Below are 21,301 nucleotides of genomic sequence, written 5' to 3' on the forward strand. Positions count from 1 at the left end.
ATGCTTCCCTGCCCCTCAACTCTGGGTATGTGCTAAGAACTCCTGTAAGTCTGCTGGGAGGGGATTCAGGCTGTAATCGAACAATGTACTGCTCACTGCTGGCATATGTAGTAGGTCAATCACACCGTATTGCCCTGCAGTGTGATAATACATGTATAAAGGGGAATTTTGGTGACAGTAACTGAGGCTGTTCATCTAAAGTTATTTATTAACACTTGCCAAGAGCTGTCAACTGATTTCAGACAATGATAATCCACTTGAGAGGACTCTCAACAAAACTTTTCAAGTATCAGCCATTATGAGGAGAATCTGCCTTGGTCAATTAGTATTTTGTCCTGGTTCCACACTACACATATTTGTAGGGTCAGAAGGGGGAAAAACACATGCTACAACAGAATTCCAGAGATTTCATTTTTCTGGCTGCAAATATCTATAAAATGACTTTATGTCTAATCCAAAGTAACCTGTTTTCACAGACTTAATAGTAATTACTCTTGCTTGTGCTACTTATGCAATAACGCTTGCTTTCCTCTCATCAAATTCTTTTCATACTTTTCTTAAATACTCAACTCTGACTGGTCATGGTAATTTCTAAAATGTTTGTACAGCATGAATATTAGGTTGCCACAGCTAAAACTACTCCATCTAGAGTTTACAAGAAAATCTTCACCTATAAAATGTAAAGAATGAACCTAAATGTAGGAGTTGGTAGAGAATGTGCGCACACACACAGACTCCGAAAGGTTAAAGAACATGACCCAGGCCAGATGCACTGGAGCCCTACTTAACATCACCTGCTAGTTGTGTAACCTTGAATGAAGGACTTGGCCTTGCTCTGCTTCTTTTCTCTTATTTGTGACATGAAGACATGGCAAGACGCCACACCTGGGAGATGTTCTAAGGTATATAAGTGAATTACAGTGACGCACTTAGGATGGTGCCTGCGTTTACAGCAGCCACTGGTGTCCATGCATGCACCTTTACACTCTTGTCACATGAACATCAATTAATGTATCCTGATGGAGCCTCATTCCTTCAGGAATTCATCTCACAGAGACACCTCCCCCCAATATTTCTGTTTTCTTGAGATAGGGATTTCTTAGCATTGTAGCTAAGGGTGACCTTGCACTCCTGGCCCTCGTATCTCTACCTCTCAAGTGCTGCAATTATAGGCATCTACCACCACGCAGAGTTCGTTCAGCATATTCTGTTATTAAATTACTGATTCCACCCCCACACTTAACAGTATATGGTAATAATTTGTTAAAACTCTCAATTACTGCCTGAAAATCTGATTAATCACACCTTCCTACCGGATGAATGAGAAGAGACTGGAGGGATTTATGGTACCAAATGGCTCCTGTGATGAAATGCGATCGTTTTGGGGTTTTGAAAAATTTCTTTTTGCCAAGTTCATGGAATTGTGCTTCTTTATCATGAGTGTATAAAGGTTAAAGCCAGGGATATGGGATTTCATGATGGCATCTCAGCTATGTTTGAATTTTACTAAAATTCCAGATGAACCACTCTAAGCTCTGTACAATATGCCCCCACTTCCATTTGGTGTTTTCCTTGGTCACTTTCCACCGTATTTACTGAGACAGTCTCTTGTTGAACCTGCAGCTGGTGGATTTTCTAGTCTAGGTAGCCAGTTTGCCCAGGAATACCATCTCTGTCTCCTGAGCGCTAGAATTACATGCATGTGCTGGGACTAACAGTGGGCCATCACACTCTCACAGTTTTTATGTGTATGCTGGGAAACCCCAGTCCTTATGCTTGGTCAGCAAGCTCTTTACCCGCTGAACCAGCTCCCCAGCCCCTTATTTACTTCTTTTAAAGTTCTGTTTAAACCTGTATATATTACCCTCACCAATAAAGTATTCTTTACCTGTATGGATATTCTAAATCTTAATCTTATCTGAGCCAGAATTAACTATCAGACAGACTATTACCAGGGAATGAAACACAACAAATTGTAATCATTATTTTCCATATCACATACCACACACAGAGGTGCTCTAGCAGAAATTCTAGAAGTATCCTGTCCCCATTAGCCTCAAATTTGCTGAAAGATCAAAAATGGGAAAAACTATGGGAGTCCAGGTTTCTTCAGGTGTAAGTACACATGTAATGTTAAGCACATGGGTGCTTCGTCTTCCACTAGAACTCTTCACTTTCAAGATCACAACAGCAATCAGGGGTTTGAGAAGAAGCAGAAAGGGGAGGCAGACAACTATTTACTCAGAGAAAACAGCAGCGATTCATAGCACAAAGAATGGAATTAACTGTGGTCTCCCAGATACAAGGTATACTGAGTTCTAGAAAAGTTATTATAAATGAGTTTGCATTCTTTGCCATATCGGGTTTTATGAAAAGGCAAGAAAAGAAAAAGACTTATGAAATGAAGACTTTGAAAAAGAAGAAAGTTGTTTTGAGTTTCCCTAAAAATAAAGAGAAAGCAAAATACTGCTTGAAAGATTTTAAAATACATTAAAATGTTGGTAATTTTATTCTTACAGAAATGACCATCAAAGTAGATAGATGTTAGAGAGCCTTTGCAGATGGGAAAAGATTTAAAAAAGGGACAGGTCCAAGTAACTTGTATAAAACATAGCAATTAGCCGTGTGTGGTGGCGCACGCCTGTCGTCTCAGCACTTGGAAGGCAGAGGCAGGTGGATCTCTGTGAGTTCAAGGCCAGCCTGGTCTACATAGTGAGTTCCAGGCCAGCTGGGGCTACAGGGAGACCCTGCTTCAAAAAGACAAAAAAAACCCTGCTTAAAAAAAAAAAAAAAAAAAAACAAAAAAAAACCCCCAAAAACCCCACCATAGTAATTATAGTTTTACTTGCTACTTAGGAATTCCATGAGATTACCCAGTTTTACCTTAAAGTCTACATTTTCCTTTAATAAGGGAACTCTAGCTAACAGACATTTACCACCCCTCCCTGTTAACAGGACTGACCATGTGTTAGCTAATGTACATTAAGTCAAACTTAAACACTGAGTGGGACTTCAAGAAAATAATCTTAAAAAAATTTTATTTATTATTTTTTTATTTTATGTGTATGAGTGTACTGCCTGCATGTATGTGAGTGCACCCGTGTTGTGCAATGCCAGCGGAGGTCAGAAGAGTGATCCAGATTCCCCTGGAACAGTTCATAGCCACCATGTGGGTGCTGGGAATCGAACCTGAGTCCTCTACAAGAGCAATCAGTGCTCTTAACCGCTGGGCCATCTCTCCAGCCCCTCAGAAAATCTTTTTAAGGGAAGGGAATACATTTTTCTTTTTCCTTCCACAGCCTGAAAAGCTGATGTAACAGCTGGACCTTTAGCAGCCACCCTGAGCAGGAGGAAGAGCTACTGGCTGAGGGATGAGAACAAACAAAAGGCAAGAAACTATCTGGGTCCCTATAATACCCTGAGATTACTATATCAGCCCTCAGCTGCCTCCCATCTTTTTTTACACAGGAGAAAAATAAACTATCTTATTTAAACCACTGAACCTAATTGTATTCCAAATTGTATTCCTAATTGTATTCCAAACCTAATTCTATTCTGGCACGGGCTATCAGCCCACATATTACTGGAGAATAGTTGCAACATTCGCTCATATAAACCATATAGTAATGTAATGATAACTTCTAATACCTTTCACTGTCCACTGACAACAAATGCTCAATAAATATCAGGTATTGAAGAAACTGTTAATTTTTTTCTACAATGAATTAGCATTTTCCAAAATAATGTGTTTGTGGAAAAATTAACAAAAAGAGCAACAATAAATAAGGCAATATTTATAAAAGTATGGTCCTAAGTTTTGTGCTGAGCTAAAAAAGTATCTTGTTTCTTAAAAAGCATCATTTTTTAAGATACCAAGGGGCACATACAAAGCCACATATAAGAATGCGCATCAGCAGACGGTCACTGCTTTGACTCGGGACATCAAGTTTTCTATTATGTTGTTTATGGCTGCATTTTTTTGGTAATAAAATTGCAACTGTGACTAGACAGAAGTCTGTAAGCTCTAAGATAACAGAGAGCATAAAGATTATGATTTCCTGTGGTCGAATCAGTGTTGGTTTTTAAGGCAACTCCAAGCTTTACATTTTCAGATTGAATAACAGCACAGGGGAACCTTTTATCAAAACACTGGAGGAGACAGTCTATGTTATGTGGGAATAATGGCTTTTTAACAGGGTTCCATTAGGGGGACATTAGAAACCCTGCCTCGAAAGCCATTAGCAAATTTATCTAGAAGATTTTATGCTACTTCCTATCTTCAACTAAAGCTATCCTAAATTGTTTATACGCCAATTTGCCCCAGACACTAGCCATACAAGCTTCTTTCCGGAGCCAACGAGAGTGAGAGATACTTAAGGATGAGACACTGCAGTCAAACATGATGCCAGAAATGTAACACAGCCCAAGACTTTAAACCAGGTTGCATTTCACTTCAGAGAGAAAGTTCTTTTCCTAAGAACATGTGACTTCTAGCTTTCAACTAACCCTAGCGATTTAGGGATCTGACTGATGGCTTTTTCTGATACTATTAAATTAATCATTCAAATTTGAAGCCATTGAGTCACTTCCCTGACTGAGAAAAGTTCTTAATGATGATGATAATAATAATAATAATAATAATAATAATAATAATAATAATAATAAAAGTGCATCTGAATGGGTGACTTGGGGATTTAAGTCACTTTTTATAATCTGTCCTGGAATTAAATCTAACTATTTGTCTAGGTCAGGCTGCATCTCTTCCTCTTTGTCTCTGGCCAGGCATAATAAAATAGAAATTTCAAATATACTAGGAAAGGATCTGCAAGTCCAGGCCTTAGGTGCTATTACAATGTGATGATAAAAGAAAAGCTATAGCATCTGTACATGGCTCTTGTCCTGTTTTGTTCAAATTGTTATTTTAAAACAAAGAACAGTAATATTCTTCATTAAGGAGACTCGTATGTCAATTGTGCTACAGTTGGACCATAGAGGGTAATAAAGGATACTTGTGATAACTTCCTTCTTGAAACAAAATACTTCAATTTTATTTTCTTAGTTCTTTATTCTTTAGTTCTTGTTCAAGCTTCTAAAATCCATAAAAACCTTAAAGCTCAACTCTAAGAGGTGTGGACTGACATCATCTTGTCTATTCTTATTTTATAAAATGTTGGCCTCCATGCTCCCTGCAATTATAATTCTATTGATTTTATCTGTCTTCCCTAACCTTGTGAAGAATAGAGAGTCATTTGTCACACTAAAGAGACTGCTAAGGACCCGCTATTAGCATATCTCTGTCACAAAGCAGCTCTCAGCAGCAGTCCACAGATAGCTTCTGCATGGGCCCTGGATGTTTGCAAGCTGTGCATCCCTGGCTCCTGCTCATGATCCACCGACTCAAACTGTTATGAGGCCCAGGGAACTGCATTCTCCTGACAAGCATCGTCCCTTGAAATCAGATTCAAAGTCCTGAAGCAGTAATTTTGTTCCTTCTTCATTCAAGTCTGTGGGAAACACTGAGTGCCAGACTGCTTTCTTCAAGATTGTGAAGCCGTCCTCCTGTCTCTCCATTATGAAGACAGGGAGGCTAACTACTCCTCCAGCTTTCCTTCACGGATTTCTCTCTCACTTCTTCCACACCAGTGTGCTTGTTCTTCAACCTCCTCCAGGCTCTCAGTGACTGAGACTGGTACATATAAATCAATGAGCAAGGACAGATGGAAGAACTCGTTCACAGAACTGGCTCCTCACAGATCAAAGCTATGAGGAAGCAGTTTAAAGTTGACACTTACTAGACATGTTTCACTTTCTGAGGACAAATCCTCCTTGCCCGTTTTGGGCATACTTCAAATCAACTGCATCATGCTGAAAATAAATTTTTCTCTTCATAAGAACAGTCACCCTCCTAAGGTTAGGCCCTGCCCCAAACAGTGTTCACACCCAGAAGCTACGGTCACCTCTCCCAGGAGGCACAGGCAGGAAGACCTGCAGTCTGCACTGTCAGCCCATCAAAGGTGCTGCGTGGCTCTCAGGCACAGTGTGCACACCAGCACACAGTCTGCACTCCATACCTGCCCAGCCGGTGTAACCTGTGCCATCTCGAGGGTCTGCCGACTTCAGGCCTCTCTCCATTTGCTGAACGAGCTCTCGGATCTTATTGGTCAAACGCTGTGAGAACTCAGGAGTCAGCTGTAGAAATTAAGGGAAGAGGCTATTCAAATAAAGTTAAAGAAACGGGCTACCCAACTTCCTAGAGTATAGATGACTAAAACCAGGAAAGTATTTTATTTCTACTTAGACCACACTTTTCTGCCTGTACTAGACAATAATAGCACATTAATGAGATGTAATGGTACTGGGGCTGGAGAGATGGCTCAGTGGTTAAGAGCACTGACCACTCTTACAGAAGACCCAGTTTCAGCTCCCAGCACCTACATGGTAATTAACAACTGTCCGTAACTCCAGTTCCAGGGGATCCAATGCCCTCTTCTGACCTCTGTGAGCACTGGTCAACAACAGTGCACTTACATACATGCAGGCAATACACTCATACACATAAAATAAAATTAAAAAAAGAAATTTAACAGTAATTAGACCATTTTATAATCAAGTTAAGAAATATTATCATGTAAAACTTAAAGCAGTCCTTAAAGAAATGTTTAAGATTTCCAGAAACTTAAAGAAACATACTTAAGTCAATATCATTATTTTAATAAAAAGTCACTATAAGTCAGGTTATAGTAATGCACTGACTGTAATCCTGGCATTCGGGAGGCTGATGCAGGAGGATAATGATTTTGAAGCCAGCCTGGGCTACACAGTCAGACCATGTCTCAAAAAAGAAAAAAGTCATTTTCTTAAGCACAAATCTAGGCACTTCAAGTTTCTCAGGTGCTGAATTTGAGCACTGATAATGTTAATGCCCTTATGAAAATTCTAATTTTTGCTGTTACTTTAAAAAATGGATAAAGCAAGGCTGGAGAGATGGCTCAGCAGTTAAGAATGCCATCTGCTTTTGCAGAGGGACCAACTTCAGTTCCCAGCACCCATATGGTGGCTAACTGTCCAAAACTCCAGTTCCAGGGTATCCAACGCCTTCTTCTGACCTTCATGGACACTGCACGCATTTGATACACTTACATAAATGCAGGCCAAACACTCATATATATATTTAAAAATCAAAAACATTTAAAAAACGGATGAAGTATCAGTATTAAAAAACAACAAAAGAGAGCACAACAAACTCATGAACATTGGGACCTGCAAAGGAAAGAACTCCAACCTGGAATGAAAACGCTAAGCTCAGCATGATGAGCAGTCCCTCGGATGCCAGTGTGCGTCCTCACCTGTTATTGGTTGAGTGATCTTGCTCACTTAACCTCTGTATGGTGCAATGACCTTCATACAGTCAGATGAGTACCACCTGCCCCGTAAATGTTGAAATGCTGCTCACTCTGGGGATTAGAGAGACCGTGCTACAAATCCCTTCCATTCAGGGAGGTAAACAGTCACCGTGCAACTGCTTTGCAGCAGCCCAATTTGGATGGATGGTAAGAACTTGGGCACAGATTAAACATAGTTCCAGTAACAGCCATGTGAGGGCCTACACAACTGATGGGCAAACTGAGGCTCACAGTCACTTTCCTAAATCATATTCTTCATAAAGACAACTGATAAGTATTTTTAAGGTACTTGTATATTCTGAACAAGTTAATTTAAAAAGCCACTTCAATGTCTCAATCATTGCAGGAACTTGCTGCAATTCCCAGACTAGGATTCCAGAGTCGGAATAATTTCAAAACAGGGCTGAGGGACATTACAAGGCAGAAACATTTTGTTTTACCATGAAAGGACTGTAGAAACAAACCTAAACCTGTTATCACCAGAATTTGTTTTACTTATTAGTGTGTGTAAGAGCGTGTGTGTGTGTGTGTGTGTCTGTACACAGGTAGAGGTCAGAGGACAACTTTCATGAGTCTATTCTGTTGCTTCTATAATCTCATTTTTAAAAAGGAACTTCTTGGGCTAGGGAGATACCTCTGCCTTACAGGCATGAAAACTTGAGTTTGATCTCCAGAGCCTATGTAAAAAAAAACAGACATGGTGGCATGTGCCTATAATCTCAGTCACAGGGAGGAGACAGGCTGACCCCTGGGGCCCACTGACCAGTCAGTCTAGCCTACTTGCAGAGCTCCAGGCAAGTGAGAGTCTGTCTCAAAAAAACAAAACAAAACAAACGCAAGATGGACAGCACCAGGGAAGAGCAGTCATTGTCCTCTAAGTTATACACATGAATGTATGCCTGCACACACACGGAGACACACTTAAAGGAGCTACTTAACACTGTAAGAAGGCACTGTCAGAATTACTAACACTAATAATTTTAAAAAATATTTCTGGGGCTAGAGATAGCTCAGCGGTTAAGAGCACTGTTTGCTCTTGCAGAGGGCCTGGGTTTGCTTCCCAGCACCCACATGGTGGCTAACAACCACCTGTAACATCAGATGCCCTCTTCTGACCTTTGCAAGCATTGCACGACATGGGCACACTCACACACACACAGGGAATACACTATACACATAAATTAAAAAATAAAAATATTTATTTTCATTTTATGTGTATGAATGCTTTGCCTGCATGTATGTAAATGCACCTGTGTTGTGCAATGCCTGTGGAAGCCAAAAGAGGGTGTCAGATCCCTCAGAACTAGAAATACAGCCATTGTTATCCACCATGTAGGTGGTGGGAACCGAACCCAGGTCCTCTGCAGGAGCGGCCAGTGCTCTCTACCACACCAACCCCACTAACACTAATAATTTTAAAAGAGAAGATTCACTTCTGAGGTGCATCCCTGAAAAGGTATGTATTCCAAAGCACCACTAAGAAACCAGTTTGACAGACATGCCATTTATTTAACAATTTCTGCCAAAAGGTTGACTCCAAGACCTGAAGGTACATTTAGTAAGAAAAATTAGGCTTTTATAGTAAGTCTATAAATCTAGGGCTGGAGATTTATAAAATTAGGCTTTTATAGTAAGTCTATAAATCTAGGGCTCAGCGTTATGAACACTGACTGTTTTTGCAGAAGACCCGAGTTTGAATCCTAGCACCCACATGGCAGCTAACAACTGTCTGTAACTCCAGTTCCAGGGGATCCGACAGCGTCTTCTGTCCTCAGTGAGCATTGCACGACACGGGTGCACTTACCTACATGTAGGCAATACACATATACACATAAAATATTTTTAAAAATGTCTAAATCTCAAGCAGCTGGAGGACGGAGCTCAACTTGAGAGCATGCCATCCTCTGTACAGAGATCATGTATAATTTATCACCCTGGCTGACCCAACCTTAGGAGGTGGAGAATGAGGACAACAGCTTCGGGAGGAAGCAGCTTTTCGCGAGCCGCATTTGAAACTTGAAACAGTGACCTCCTTGAGACTTTGACCATCAAACTATTCTAACTTGAGCAATGTGTGAAGAGTCAATTAGAACACACATCAACTTCTAAAATCTGTGTTAAATTAAGGAGGTCAGAACTCCGGGGTTTTATCTTTTGGGTTAAATTATCAAATGACTTAAAATTAGCTGCCAGGTTCTTTGTTGGATCCAAACTACATTTTACCACATGCCACATTATTATCTGGGGGTCAGAGCTTGGATTTGTGTCTTTTTTGGTGTCCCTGAGAAATGAATTAAACGAGAGCTGGGTGTGGTGGCTCACACCTGAAATCCTACTTAGGAGGCTGAGGTGAGAACTGTTGTGAGTTCAAGGTTAGTCTGGGGTATAAACAGAGTTCTAGGTCAGCATTTAAAAAACAAACAAAAAACCCCAGAGGCCAAGGAGATGTCTCAGTGGGTAAAAGCCTAGCTGTATAAGCCTGACTAACCAGAACTTGATCCCTGGAACCCAAGTAAAAGCTTGATACAGCATCTGTGATCTCAGCACAAAGAGATAGGAGGCAGAGACAAAAGAATCATTGGGGAGCTCATGGGAGGGCCAGCCAGGAGTATACAGTGCAGGGGCACACACAGAGAGGGCCTACCTCAATAAGGTGGAGGGTGAGAACAACCCCTCAAAGTTGTCCGATGGGACACACTGGTGGTAGCCTGCACTCACAGACACACAACACACACACAAAAACAGATTTTTTTTTAAAGCAACAAAACAAAAAATTAGAAAACTCAAAATGAAATGTGAAAAAGCATTTGATTCAAAGCAGCCAGCCTACAGTGAAGCTGACACTGGGAGGTGGCCTCAAGTCTGGCCTCTGCCAAGGTGCATGAAACAGCACGTCCTCCTCCAACCAGTCTAGACACAGCTCAGCTTCAGACCCGCACAGCCATGTAGGGCACTAGCCTACAAATCCCTACGGGATGGGTACCAGGATGGCTTCGATCTCACCCATTAAATTCTTTTAAAAAAATGTGCACACACTGGGTACATAGCATATCCTTACAATTCTAGCCTGGGGAGGCTGAGGCGGGAAGATGGTGATTTTAAGGTGAGCCCGGGCTATTGTAAGTTCAGCCTGGGCTACATACCTGTGGGAGCTCTTCGAATCTCCTGTACTCCGTCAAAACTACGCATTCTTATGAAGTGCCGAATTCCCTTCCAATGACTACATTCACGAGGGGGAAGACACTAGGCTGTCCTCTCCAAGAGCCTTGTGATCCAGTGTATATTCAAGTGACTGTTTTCTCTTTTGGTACCCACCCTCAGCTTTGAGGATGTCTTCCTAGAATGCTAGAGGTGCGGATTATTTCAGGCCTATCGGCCACACTCTCTCAACACCATCCCTCTAAAGCCGTCCTCCCACAGGCCCGTTTGCTGGCCCCACTACCCAGCCCCGACTCTCGCACACTGAGGTACATGGCACGGGCGAATAACGTCAGGTCCCTCAGGAACCACCTACGTAAAGTTCAAAGCTGCCCATTTTTATCATTTCTATCCTCAGTTACTTCAACTGTTTAGGATGTTAACAATGGCTTTTCACTTCAGTGTATCCTAAGGTGTATCTAGGACACTAATGTGTCTCCTTTAGTCAGCGGCGAGCGGTAACCCCTTCTTCCAGGCAGCAGTGCGGTCCCTCGGAGCCCCTGGGGTGGGGAGGCGGGCAAGCGGCAATGCAAGCGGGCAGGCCTGGACTCACCCTCCCAGTAGAATCAAAGTAGCCTTCGGCCAGGGATTTGTTATAATCAGCATAAGGATTCGGGAAGGCCCTTTGAGCCATGACGCCGGAAGCGAGCCTGCAGAACAGGGGAAAGAGAGACCTCAGGTGGAGCCAGGGGTCAGGGTCGGGATGCGAACGCGACGGCCGACGCCCTGACAGCCCCTTCCCTCCGAGCGGCCCCCGACCCGCAGCGGCCCTGCACACGCGCAGAACAGCTGCGGGGGCTCTGGATCCCGCGGCACCAAGGGAGCCCGTTTTCCCAGGCTGAAGCTGCGGCCGCGAGCCTCCACCGACGCCTCCCGCGCCTAGCAGTCCCACAACAACAGAAGCGGCGCGTTCAACGCCCACTTCCTGTCGGCTTGGCCAATTAGAGCCAGCGCCGCTGCGGAGCCCCGCCCTTCACCTTCAGTTTGTTAAAGGCACAGTGTGACTTCCTAAAGGTGGGATGGGGCACTGGGATGCCCAGGTTGTCCTACAGGACCTGTTCCCAGTCCTACCTCATTGAGAAAAGGCATTTTAAAGAAAGCAGACGCAAGTCCAGATTCACAGGAATTAGAATCCTTTTTCATCAACACAGATGCTTTCACATCTGTCAGTATTGCTAGTGATCTGGACAAACGAATTTGGGGAGGATGTTCTTCCAGAGACCTTCTGAGCTGTTAATTTCATTTCTAAAAGAAGGAAAGAAGAGGCAGGAGTGATAAGATAACAGGAAACAAAATAAAACAAAACCCCGCGCAGTCAGATCTCTCTGGAGCTGGCGTGACAAGCAGTCGTTAGCCGTCATGTGGGTGCTGGGACCCGAACCCGGGTATTCTACAAGAGTAGCACGCGCTGTTTACCACTGAGCCATCTCTCCAGTCGCCAGTCCCAGACACATGCTTTTTTATAGATTTAGGTGTGATTATTCTGTGTGAGAAGTCAACTGCTGGATTGTCAGTCCTTTTCAAATTTGTTTCCCCCAAGACTGTTAGATTACTTTCCAGAACCACTGGATTACTTGGTGTCCTGTACTAGCACCTAGGAATTTCTGGCATCCTCTTCTACTACCCAGCATTTATTGTCTACTATTTTAAGTTTTACTTCCTAATGAATAGCATAGACTTCAACTGGTGTTCAAACACTCAGTTCTTCTGTTACTAACAGTGTTGAGCTTTTAATCGTATACATGTTAGACAACTGGGCTGTACATGTGGATATTCTTAATAGATTTTTTTGTTATTGCATTATTTTCTTGTTAATTTGCACCTGTATTGTGTCTTCTGAAAGGTATATTCCAGATGGTAATCTCCTTCAGCTTCAAATGTTGCAAATGTATTCTCTGGTCTATTAACTTCTAAGCTATGGATTTAGGCTAAACCCATCCAACTTTGCTTTTGTGATTTGAAGACTCAGCTTCATGCTCAGCAGGTCTTTGCCCACTCACAAGCTGCAAAGATGACTTCCTCTTTGTATTAGTCTCTTTGGGCTTCCATAGTGGAGTAAGTACTATCAGCCAAGGAGCTCAAACAACAGAAATTCATTTTCTTACAGTTCTAAGGGTTGAAGACAGATCAGACGCTGGAAGAGTTTATTCTGTTGCCTCTTCCTTAGTCTGTAGATGACCATCACCTGCCTCTGTTGTTTTCCTGGTGCGCTGGTTATTCTCACTTATTAACTTGATTCAATCTAGAATCACTCGGCAGATGGTCATGCGTGTGGGGAATTATCTCGATTAGGGTAACTGAGTTGGGAAGACATGCCTACCGTGGTTAGCACATCTCCTGGGGTAGGATCCTGAATTATATAAAAAGGAGAAAGTTCATGTTGCACTAGCATTCATTTTTTTCTCTGCTTCCTGACAGGAACAGAAAAGGTAACTAAGACACATGGTTGGCCCTCTGTCTGTGTTCTCATCTCCTCTTCTGAAGACTCCATCATTTGATTATAGCCCAAAGTAATGGCTTTGTTCATTTTCATCACTTCTCTCTGTAAATACATGCAGAAGTACTGGGAGTTAGGACCATCCCCTGTGAGTTTTGGGGCATCACTTCTGCCAATCACAGTATCTACACGTTTACCTGTAATTATGTATGGTGGCTGAACACATTTGTGTCTAACACGTTTTTTAAAAATATTTTATTTATATTTTTATATTATGTGTATGAGTGGATTTCCTGCATGTGTGTAAGTGCACTTGTGTCATGCAATGCCCATGGAGGACAGAAGAAGGTATCAGAGCCCCTGGAACTGGAGTTATGGGTGGTTGTTAGCTGTCACATGGGTGCTGGGAATCTGGGTCCTCTGGTAGAGCAGCCATTGCTCTTAACCTCTGAGCCATCTCTCCAACCCTCTAACACATTTTTGATTGCCACAATTTCTCAAGGATCTTTCTACTTTTGATAAATTTATCATGATTTTTAAGAATATATATTTTATAATATCCCTTCTCTTAATTTGTGAAGCTGTCTTATGTGAACTCTCAGGAAATATCCATTGCACCATTGCCTTTGAAGCAGAATACTTGTAGAAATCTGGGAAGGTTAATTTTAAACAGAGAAAGCCAATATCACCTAAGGGTTCTTAAGTTCCATTCTAAAACCTCGGTTTCCAAATTTAATGTGTTCAGGTGAAAACTAAATCATGATTATGAAGAGGCCCTTGAACACATCACAGAAACAGAAATGGTCTTCTCTTAGTTTAGGTTAGCTTTGCTCCATGTCCCCACTCAGGATTGTAGGTTTCTTCTATCCTGTTCTTCATCTTTCCCTCCCTTTGTTTTCCTTGTCACAAGGTCTGTGCTGCTTAGAGACATGCCTGGGCTCCAGCTTGAGGGAAGGTCACGCAAACACAGGCATGTGCAGGCTAGTCAGTGGAACCCATCACTTCCCTCATTGTTCTACTGGTGTGAATTTAGACACATAGCTGTGACCAACTGCCCAGAGGTCAGTGGAATGAGGTCTTTTTCTGACCCACTATTTATCTAGCTATGATGAAAGAAATGATTTGGTGGATAGTTAGTGGTCTTTAATAGGTCATGGAAGTGCTAGTTACCTGACTGCTAACAAAAAGGCAACAAGTTTCTGTGGTCTCCCCTTTGCCTCCAATCTCGTTGTGGGCATTCCTTCTGTCTCATATGATACACAATCCCTTGAACTTTGTTAGCAGCTTTATTGTTGATACTGGTAAAAGTGAGGTCATGAGACTCCATATTTTTCCCCCAGAAAGTTCTCTTCCTACACACACACACACACACACACACACACACACACACACACACCACACTACAGATACTTCATTTTTCAGTTTTCTCCCGAATATCACATCTTCATCTTGTTTGGAAGGTGCTCTATTTTCTTTTCAGCTCAAAAATTTCTAAAGTAAGAGTTATCTGAGTTTAATATATCCTGTTGGTTTAACATCCAGTTGGGGCTGTACACAACCGAAATAATTTTCCGTTTTACCTGTGGTAGTGACTCCACAGAACGATTGCCAGCGGAGGAAACAAGAGCATAAACAGAAGTCCACCAAGCACACCATGCTATACTTGTGATTTCCTGGAGACAGAATTTCCTGCGGCACAGGCAACATCCCCTCTCTGCCTTGTCAGGACGGTTATTAGTGTGCTGAAAGTTTCCCTTTCACACATACCTGTCGGGTGAGAGCTGCTATTACATAAGACCCAGGTATGCTGGGCATTCTCTGGGAGATTAAAAAGACTGTTAGTACAGAAATTTGGTAAAAGATGTTCAAACATTTAGACAGGTTTCTTTCCCCATTTTTTAAAACTCTTTAGAAGAAATTTTGAGCAACATCATAGCTCATGTCTTTAGGAGCAAAAAGAAACAGGTTTTCCCTTTCATTGAAAATGTGTATATTTACCATATTGTTAGTATTACACAGATAGCCATTTTCTGCATGCTTGGCGTATATAATCAAGGTAGAAATGGAGAGGCATTGTGGTCTTTTACCCAGAGTCCTTCTTACAGCCAGAAACCATTAAATTAAAACATTTACTTCTATTAGATTATTTATTTATTATTTGTTTATTTGTGTGTGTGTGTGTGTGTGTGTGTGTGTGTGTGTGTGTGTGTTTTGGGGGGACTGTTGCCTGGAGGTCAGAGGATGATTTGAGGGAATCTATTCTCTCCTGCTACCATGTGGGCCCTGGGGATCAAACTCAGATCATCAGGCACCTTTACCTGCTGAGCCACATCACTGCCCCTGGGAAACCACTAGGGGACTGAATTTACTTCCATCCTTTCAGAGCCACACAGTGCTCACCCATGCAATGAAATGATTCATCTACATCCTAGCTTTGTCCTGTTTGGGGCTGTCCACTGTCCTATCTCACAATCCTGCTTCCCAGCAGGGGAATGTAGCCAGCAAGGAGATACCAGTACTTACAGCATTTCATTTTAAGTATCAGGTCTGCCTCACAGCGGGTGATTGTCAATCATTTCCATTTTATTTATTTATTTATTTATTTATTTTTATTTTATGTGTATGCATGTATTTCCTGCATGTAGGCAAGTGCACCCATGTTATGCAATGTCCGCAGAGGTCAGAAGAGGCTGTCGGATTCCCTGAGACTGAAGTTACAGACAGTTGTTAGCTGCCATGCGGGTGCTAGGATTCGAACCTGGGCCTTCTGCAAGAACAGTCAGTGTTCTTAACCACTGAGCCATCTCTCCAGCCCCTTCAATCATTTCAAAGGAAAAAAAAATTCCAACTTTCTTGGTAGCCATGTTGTTTGTACATCATCTTTCTTTTGTAAGAAGCAAGAGGCCAGATGCCCAGATGAGTTACTGGACTGATTACACTTATAATAAGAGACAGAAGAAGTTGCTCTATGTGAATTCAGCCAGGGGGCTTACAGACCTAGAAGGAGGTCTAAGTCAGCATTCAGCTGGTTACCACATGTCACATCCTTTTTGAACTATCTGTATTTCGGGCCTTCATGTGGTGACCGGGGCTGTGGCTGCAGTGAGGATGAGCACCTTTACCATCAGCACAATTTCTGGTCCAAGCCTCAAAGACTGGGTTGAGGGCTGTTTTCTGAACAGGCTGAAAAAGGTGACTGAAAAGCTCAAAACTTAGAGCCCAAAGAGTGTATAAAACTTGCTCCCTGGGTAAAGCCGGTTTCTAGGGTTCTAATCCTACACATTGCACCACCTTTGCAGCTGGTTTAGACACAGATTCTCAGATGCCCTTTCAGATGCTCGGTCTCAGGAGGTTTGGGTTGACTCTGCATTATGAAAATCTTCACACAGATCTCTTGTAGGACACAGTCTACAAGACTATGGTCTACAAGTAGGCTAGATTTTCATGTGATTCTTTCTCAGTCTAGAGTTTGAAATGTTCTGGTTCTAGAAAGAGAAGACACTATAATAATATTCTGATTATTTAAAATGGCTTTAAATTATATCAGACTGAAGTTCTGTGAATTATTATGATTTCCAACTTATATTTGGTTTAACATAGTATCTGAAATATTTTCTAGATTACAGTTAAGGGGAAAAGAATGAAAATAGGAAAAAGAAAGAAGAAAGAAAGGAAGAAAAAGATAAAACAGGCACGGTGTGTGCACGCTCCTATTCCAACCTGTGCGTCTAGGCAGATATTTTGTATATTTCATCTGGACACTTTTAGAGACAGAAATATACCTAACTTCTTTTGACAGAAAAATAAGTTTTGATTTTCATCCTCATTTTCCCAGGATTTCTTTCTTCGATGAAGCCTGACGATCTCGAAACCATAAGTTCAAACATGTTGTGATCAGGGTGGAGAACAGCTAGTCAGGACAAGTCTTCTATTAGCATCCTAATTTAAACTGGATCTGCAGGCAGAACAATTCTACTTCACACATTTTCATCCCTGGACGGAAGCTCAGTAAAAAAGCTCTGTGCTGTCAAGCCAGAGGCTAATGCTGAGGGTACCAGGAGGCTTACTGTTACCTGTTGTAGAAACAGTGGGTAGTTGGTAGGCACATGAAAAGGCCAAGAAAAGGAGACTGGCCCATGGCCCCTTCCTAATAGCACATCTCCTGTTCACAGGAGCTTGTCTGTTGCCAGGCACTCAATGTAAACTACCTCCTCCCCTCTCGGAACCATCTCGTGAGCAGCTCTTCTATCATCACTTCTACATGGAAGGAAGACACCTTTCCAACGTTACTATCAAGCAAATGGGTGACCTTTCTCTTTGGCGAGCCCATGTATAATCACACTTTACCCATCTATCTCCACTTTTTTGGTGTTTGTGTGTAGTGTATACATGTGTGCATTTATGAACATGTGTGTGTGCAGACGTGCTTATTTGTATATGTGCGAATGGAGGCTGGAGATTGACATCACGTGCCTTCCGTATCGCTCTCCACCTTACTTTCTGAGACAGGATTTCTTTACTGAACCTGGAGCTCACTAACAGGCTAGGCTGGCCGGCCACTGAGCACTGTGATCTGCTTGTCCACCCTTCCCCAGCACTGGAGTTACAAACACACACCCATATCTAGTTTAGGTGGGAGTTGGGAATCTGAACTAGGATCCTAATGCTTATATAGCAAATATTTACCCACTGAACCCTATTCTTCACTTTTTTTTTTTTTTTTCTGAGACAGGTTATAAAGCTGGCCTAGAACACCCTAAGTAGACCAGGTTAGACTCAGTCTCATAGAGATTCGCCTGCTTCTGCCTCCCAAATGCTGGGATTGAAGGCATGCATCTCCATGCCCAGCCCCTATTCTCCACTTTTAAAATAAAGACTTAATTTTATTTTATGTGTATGAGTGTTTGCCGGTATGAATGTATGTATGTATGTATGCATGTATGTATGTATGTATGTTTGTGTACCATGTGCATGCCTGGTGGCCTCGGAGGTCAGAAAAGGCCACTGGATCCCCTAGACCTGGAGTTATAGGCAGTTGTAAGCTGTCATATGGGTTCTTGGATTTGAACCCAGTTCCTCTACAAAAACAGCAAGTGCTCTTAATTGCTGATGCTTCTCTCCAGCCCCAAGCATCCTGCTGATTTCTCAAACTCAAATTTTTTAGGCAGGGTCTTACTATGTAGCCTTGAATGGACTGGAACTTGCTATGTAAACTAGGCTGGCCTTGAAACCACAGAGATCCTCCTGCCTCTGCCTCTCAAGTGCTGGGATTAAAGGTATATACCCTAACACCTGGCCTCATCTCCACTTTTAAATCTTAGTCATTATGATATATTTGTTTTCTATTTTCTTTTCTTCCTCCCCCTTCTCCTCCTTTTCCTCCTTCTCCATTTATTCTTCATTGGTATTTGAGATTCATTAAATTGATTTTAACCACTCACTAATGCCATGGTGGTTAATCTTGGGTGTATATAGGTATTATCTAGAAGTCTTAAAATTTCAAATACCCAGGGCTCCACACTAGAGCCATTACATTAGACTATTTAGGAGTGGGAACTCACCAAGCTTTGCGCTCTTCTTGAATCTCGTTGACTCTATACCACTTCTTTCTCTGAGCCTCAAGTCTGAACACTGGATCTACTTTTATCATAGGAAGAAGAGTGGGGCCTGTTTTTGTATTTATTTGTTTCAGCCTTAGACTCTAAACTTCGTGAGGGTGAGAGACTATCTCACCAATCATGTGACCCTAGCATTCTTGCTAGTGCCCTTCCTAAAGATTTGTTGAGAGTGTAAATGCAAGCAAAGTAGAGAAGAGCACTGCCCTCATCTTCTTGGGACCATCGCTGTCTTTTGGACTCCTTGGTTCTTCCTCGCTTTTCTTTCTGGTTTTCATCTTCTCCCTTTTTTTATTTTGATTTCATGAGCTTTTGACAGCAGGTTTGTTCTTAACCCTGCTCTCTGGCTACTCTTCCTACCTGGTGATCTCTCTGGTGAACTCATCCATGTATGTGACTTCCATTCTTTCCCAACTGCAGAAGGCTTTCCAAGCCACAGTTATCTGAATTTCAGGCTTATTTTCATCTGCTTTTGGTAAAGCATCACGGTTAAAGCTCAGATCTGGTGCTTCAGGCAGTTAGAACAGGTTTAAATCCCAGCTTAACCACCACTGTATCTTTAAATGACTTAATTTTCATGGTGGGAACAAGTGGCAGAGAAAATCACTCACCTCATGAATCAGTAAGTAAAGAGAGGAAGAGCAAGAGCCTGAAATCCCTTGATCCTCTTCTAGGACACACCTCTAAATGGCATGAGGACATCCCACTAGGCCCCACTCTGGGGATGAAGCCTTTAACATACAGATTTCTGGGGAAGCCTTTTCTCATTCAAGTTATTAGATTATGCTCCATGTTCCCCAAGATCTCATGTCTAAAGGGAGATTGCACAAAATTCTCTGATGCATCATAAACCACTGCTCCCACTGCTGGGCCTTATCAGAGCCTTGTCAGCCCCTAGGCTTTATCAGAGCTTTGGAGCCCCTGCTTCAAAACTATGGCCCCTGTGGTCAAGAAACATACCACCCCTAGCCATAAAGCGATTCCTGCTGGGAAAACAAGTCCTTCCACCCTTATCAGCCCAGGCCCTTCACAAACACCAACCTCACCTCTATTCTCAAACACTTAAACTATCCTGCTCTTGAATCAGTGTGGTCGCTGATTCTCCTCAGCTTCCACCCCTCCTAAAGGTCAATCTGGATTATGGAGGTTGGTTTCTTCCTTTTTCTATCTGCGCCTCTTTCCACTCCTACTCCTAACAATGCCCACCATCTCACAATGTAAAATATATTCGGTTCTTCCCCCACAGGGTCCCCAAAGTTTACTTGTTATCACATTGCTCAAAAGTCCAAGTCCAACATCTCCTTTGAGGTTCAGACCAAACTTTAATCTGTAAGCACCTGTAAAAATCAGAAAGAAATTTTCATGCCTCAAGACACAATGCAGGCACAGGGTACACATTACCATTCTAGAAAGCAGAAATAGAGAACTAGAAAGGAAAGGCGGCATCCAAAGCAACACTGAAGCCCAGTTGGGCAAAATTCCATCCTAAAGTTTCATGATCAGTATATGGGGTATTCTGCAGAAGAAGGAAAGCTGCTCGGCGCTTGGGCAGCCCTTCTCCCATGGCCTTGAGGTTTCTTGAGCCTGTTCTCACTGCCTGCAAATGTTCTTGAACATTCCAAGTTGCTTGCATCTCTATTGTGGAAACTACTGGAAATCAGGAGACCAACAGCTGGTCCAGGTAGAGGAGAGAGATTTTATTCACACAAACGGACTGGCACTCAGATCACTCCATAATAACGCCAGCCCCCAGCTCAAGTTTTCAGAGAAATTTATAGTCTACTCATATGCAGGAGTTTAAGCAAGCAAGTAGGTATTACGTGGGAGTTTAATCAAGCAAGTACGGTACACGTGGTAATTAAGCAAGTGGTTACACATAAACACGTGGTTACCTATCACAAGAATGTAGCAGTTTGGCAAATAAAGATTTCAGTGGTCAGGTGAAAAAGACGTAGGGGGTGAATACAGATTCCTGTTTACCTTCCTCATTCTTATTTTTTCTATCTTATCTTGGGGGCTTCCATGGTCCAAAGTTCTTAGCAACCATCTTATTGTCAGTGAGTTTTATTGTCATCATATCTCTACCTTCCCTGGGTCTCCACTGTAGCATAACTTCATCACATACCTTCACTAGGTAATGTTCTGTCAGAGGCTACTTGAGGAAGGAGACTCTGCTCCTGTAGCATCCTGCCTGGCTGGCTAGACTTTCCTTCAAATCTAGAGGAAGTCATTATGATCACATAAAATACTTACATTCTTCATGCTTGCAAAGCTAGTTTAGCATCGCGGATGCCAAGATCTGTTGCCAGCACAAGTTGTGCTGTGGGTCTGTTTGAACCATAGCTTTGCTGAGTGCTTTGCTAGCTGAACAAAGCCAAACAGATTCTAGGGAATCAAATGGCAAAGACAGTCCTGGCCTGGCCATGCAGAGGACACTGGGGGCTCTTTTCGAAACTAATTCTGTCTTGGAAAGGCTTTGAAAGTAATTTGCATTTTATACCTTTTTGACCTGATGGGTGGGGTGGTTTTGCAGATTCCTGGATATACCTTCCTTAGTGTCCTTGTGTAAAGCCCTTGGTTTCTTTTTACTGTCACTGATCTCTTAAAAAACTGCAGCCTCCTAAGCGGAACCTTTATGCCTATTCATT

General features: G+C 42.3%; 1 protein-coding gene across 2 annotated transcripts in view; it reads right to left on the reverse strand.

The window, feature by feature from the left end:
- Positions 1-11,509, reverse strand: part of Lancl1 (LanC like 1) — a 38,253-nt gene extending 26,744 nt beyond the window's left edge. The window contains exons 1-3 of one of the 2 annotated variants that reach the window (XM_029569913.1): positions 11,361-11,505; positions 11,155-11,251; positions 6,072-6,189 (exon numbers count right to left, since the gene is read on the reverse strand). In XM_029569913.1, coding sequence (XP_029425773.1) covers positions 6,072-6,189; positions 11,155-11,235 — 199 coding nt within the window. In that variant the 5' untranslated portion in view covers positions 11,236-11,251; positions 11,361-11,505. Of the gene's footprint in view, positions 1-6,071; positions 6,190-11,154 lie in introns of both variants that reach the window. The other variant, XM_008846247.2, reaches the window with a different exon arrangement.
- Positions 11,510-21,301: the final 9,792 nt, after the last annotated feature.

The sequence above is a fragment of the Nannospalax galili genome, unplaced genomic scaffold (genome assembly GCF_000622305.1).
Source record: "Nannospalax galili isolate Female #2095 unplaced genomic scaffold, S.galili_v1.0 scaffold281, whole genome shotgun sequence".
In the NCBI taxonomy this organism is placed as follows: Eukaryota; Metazoa; Chordata; class Mammalia; order Rodentia; family Spalacidae; genus Nannospalax; species Nannospalax galili.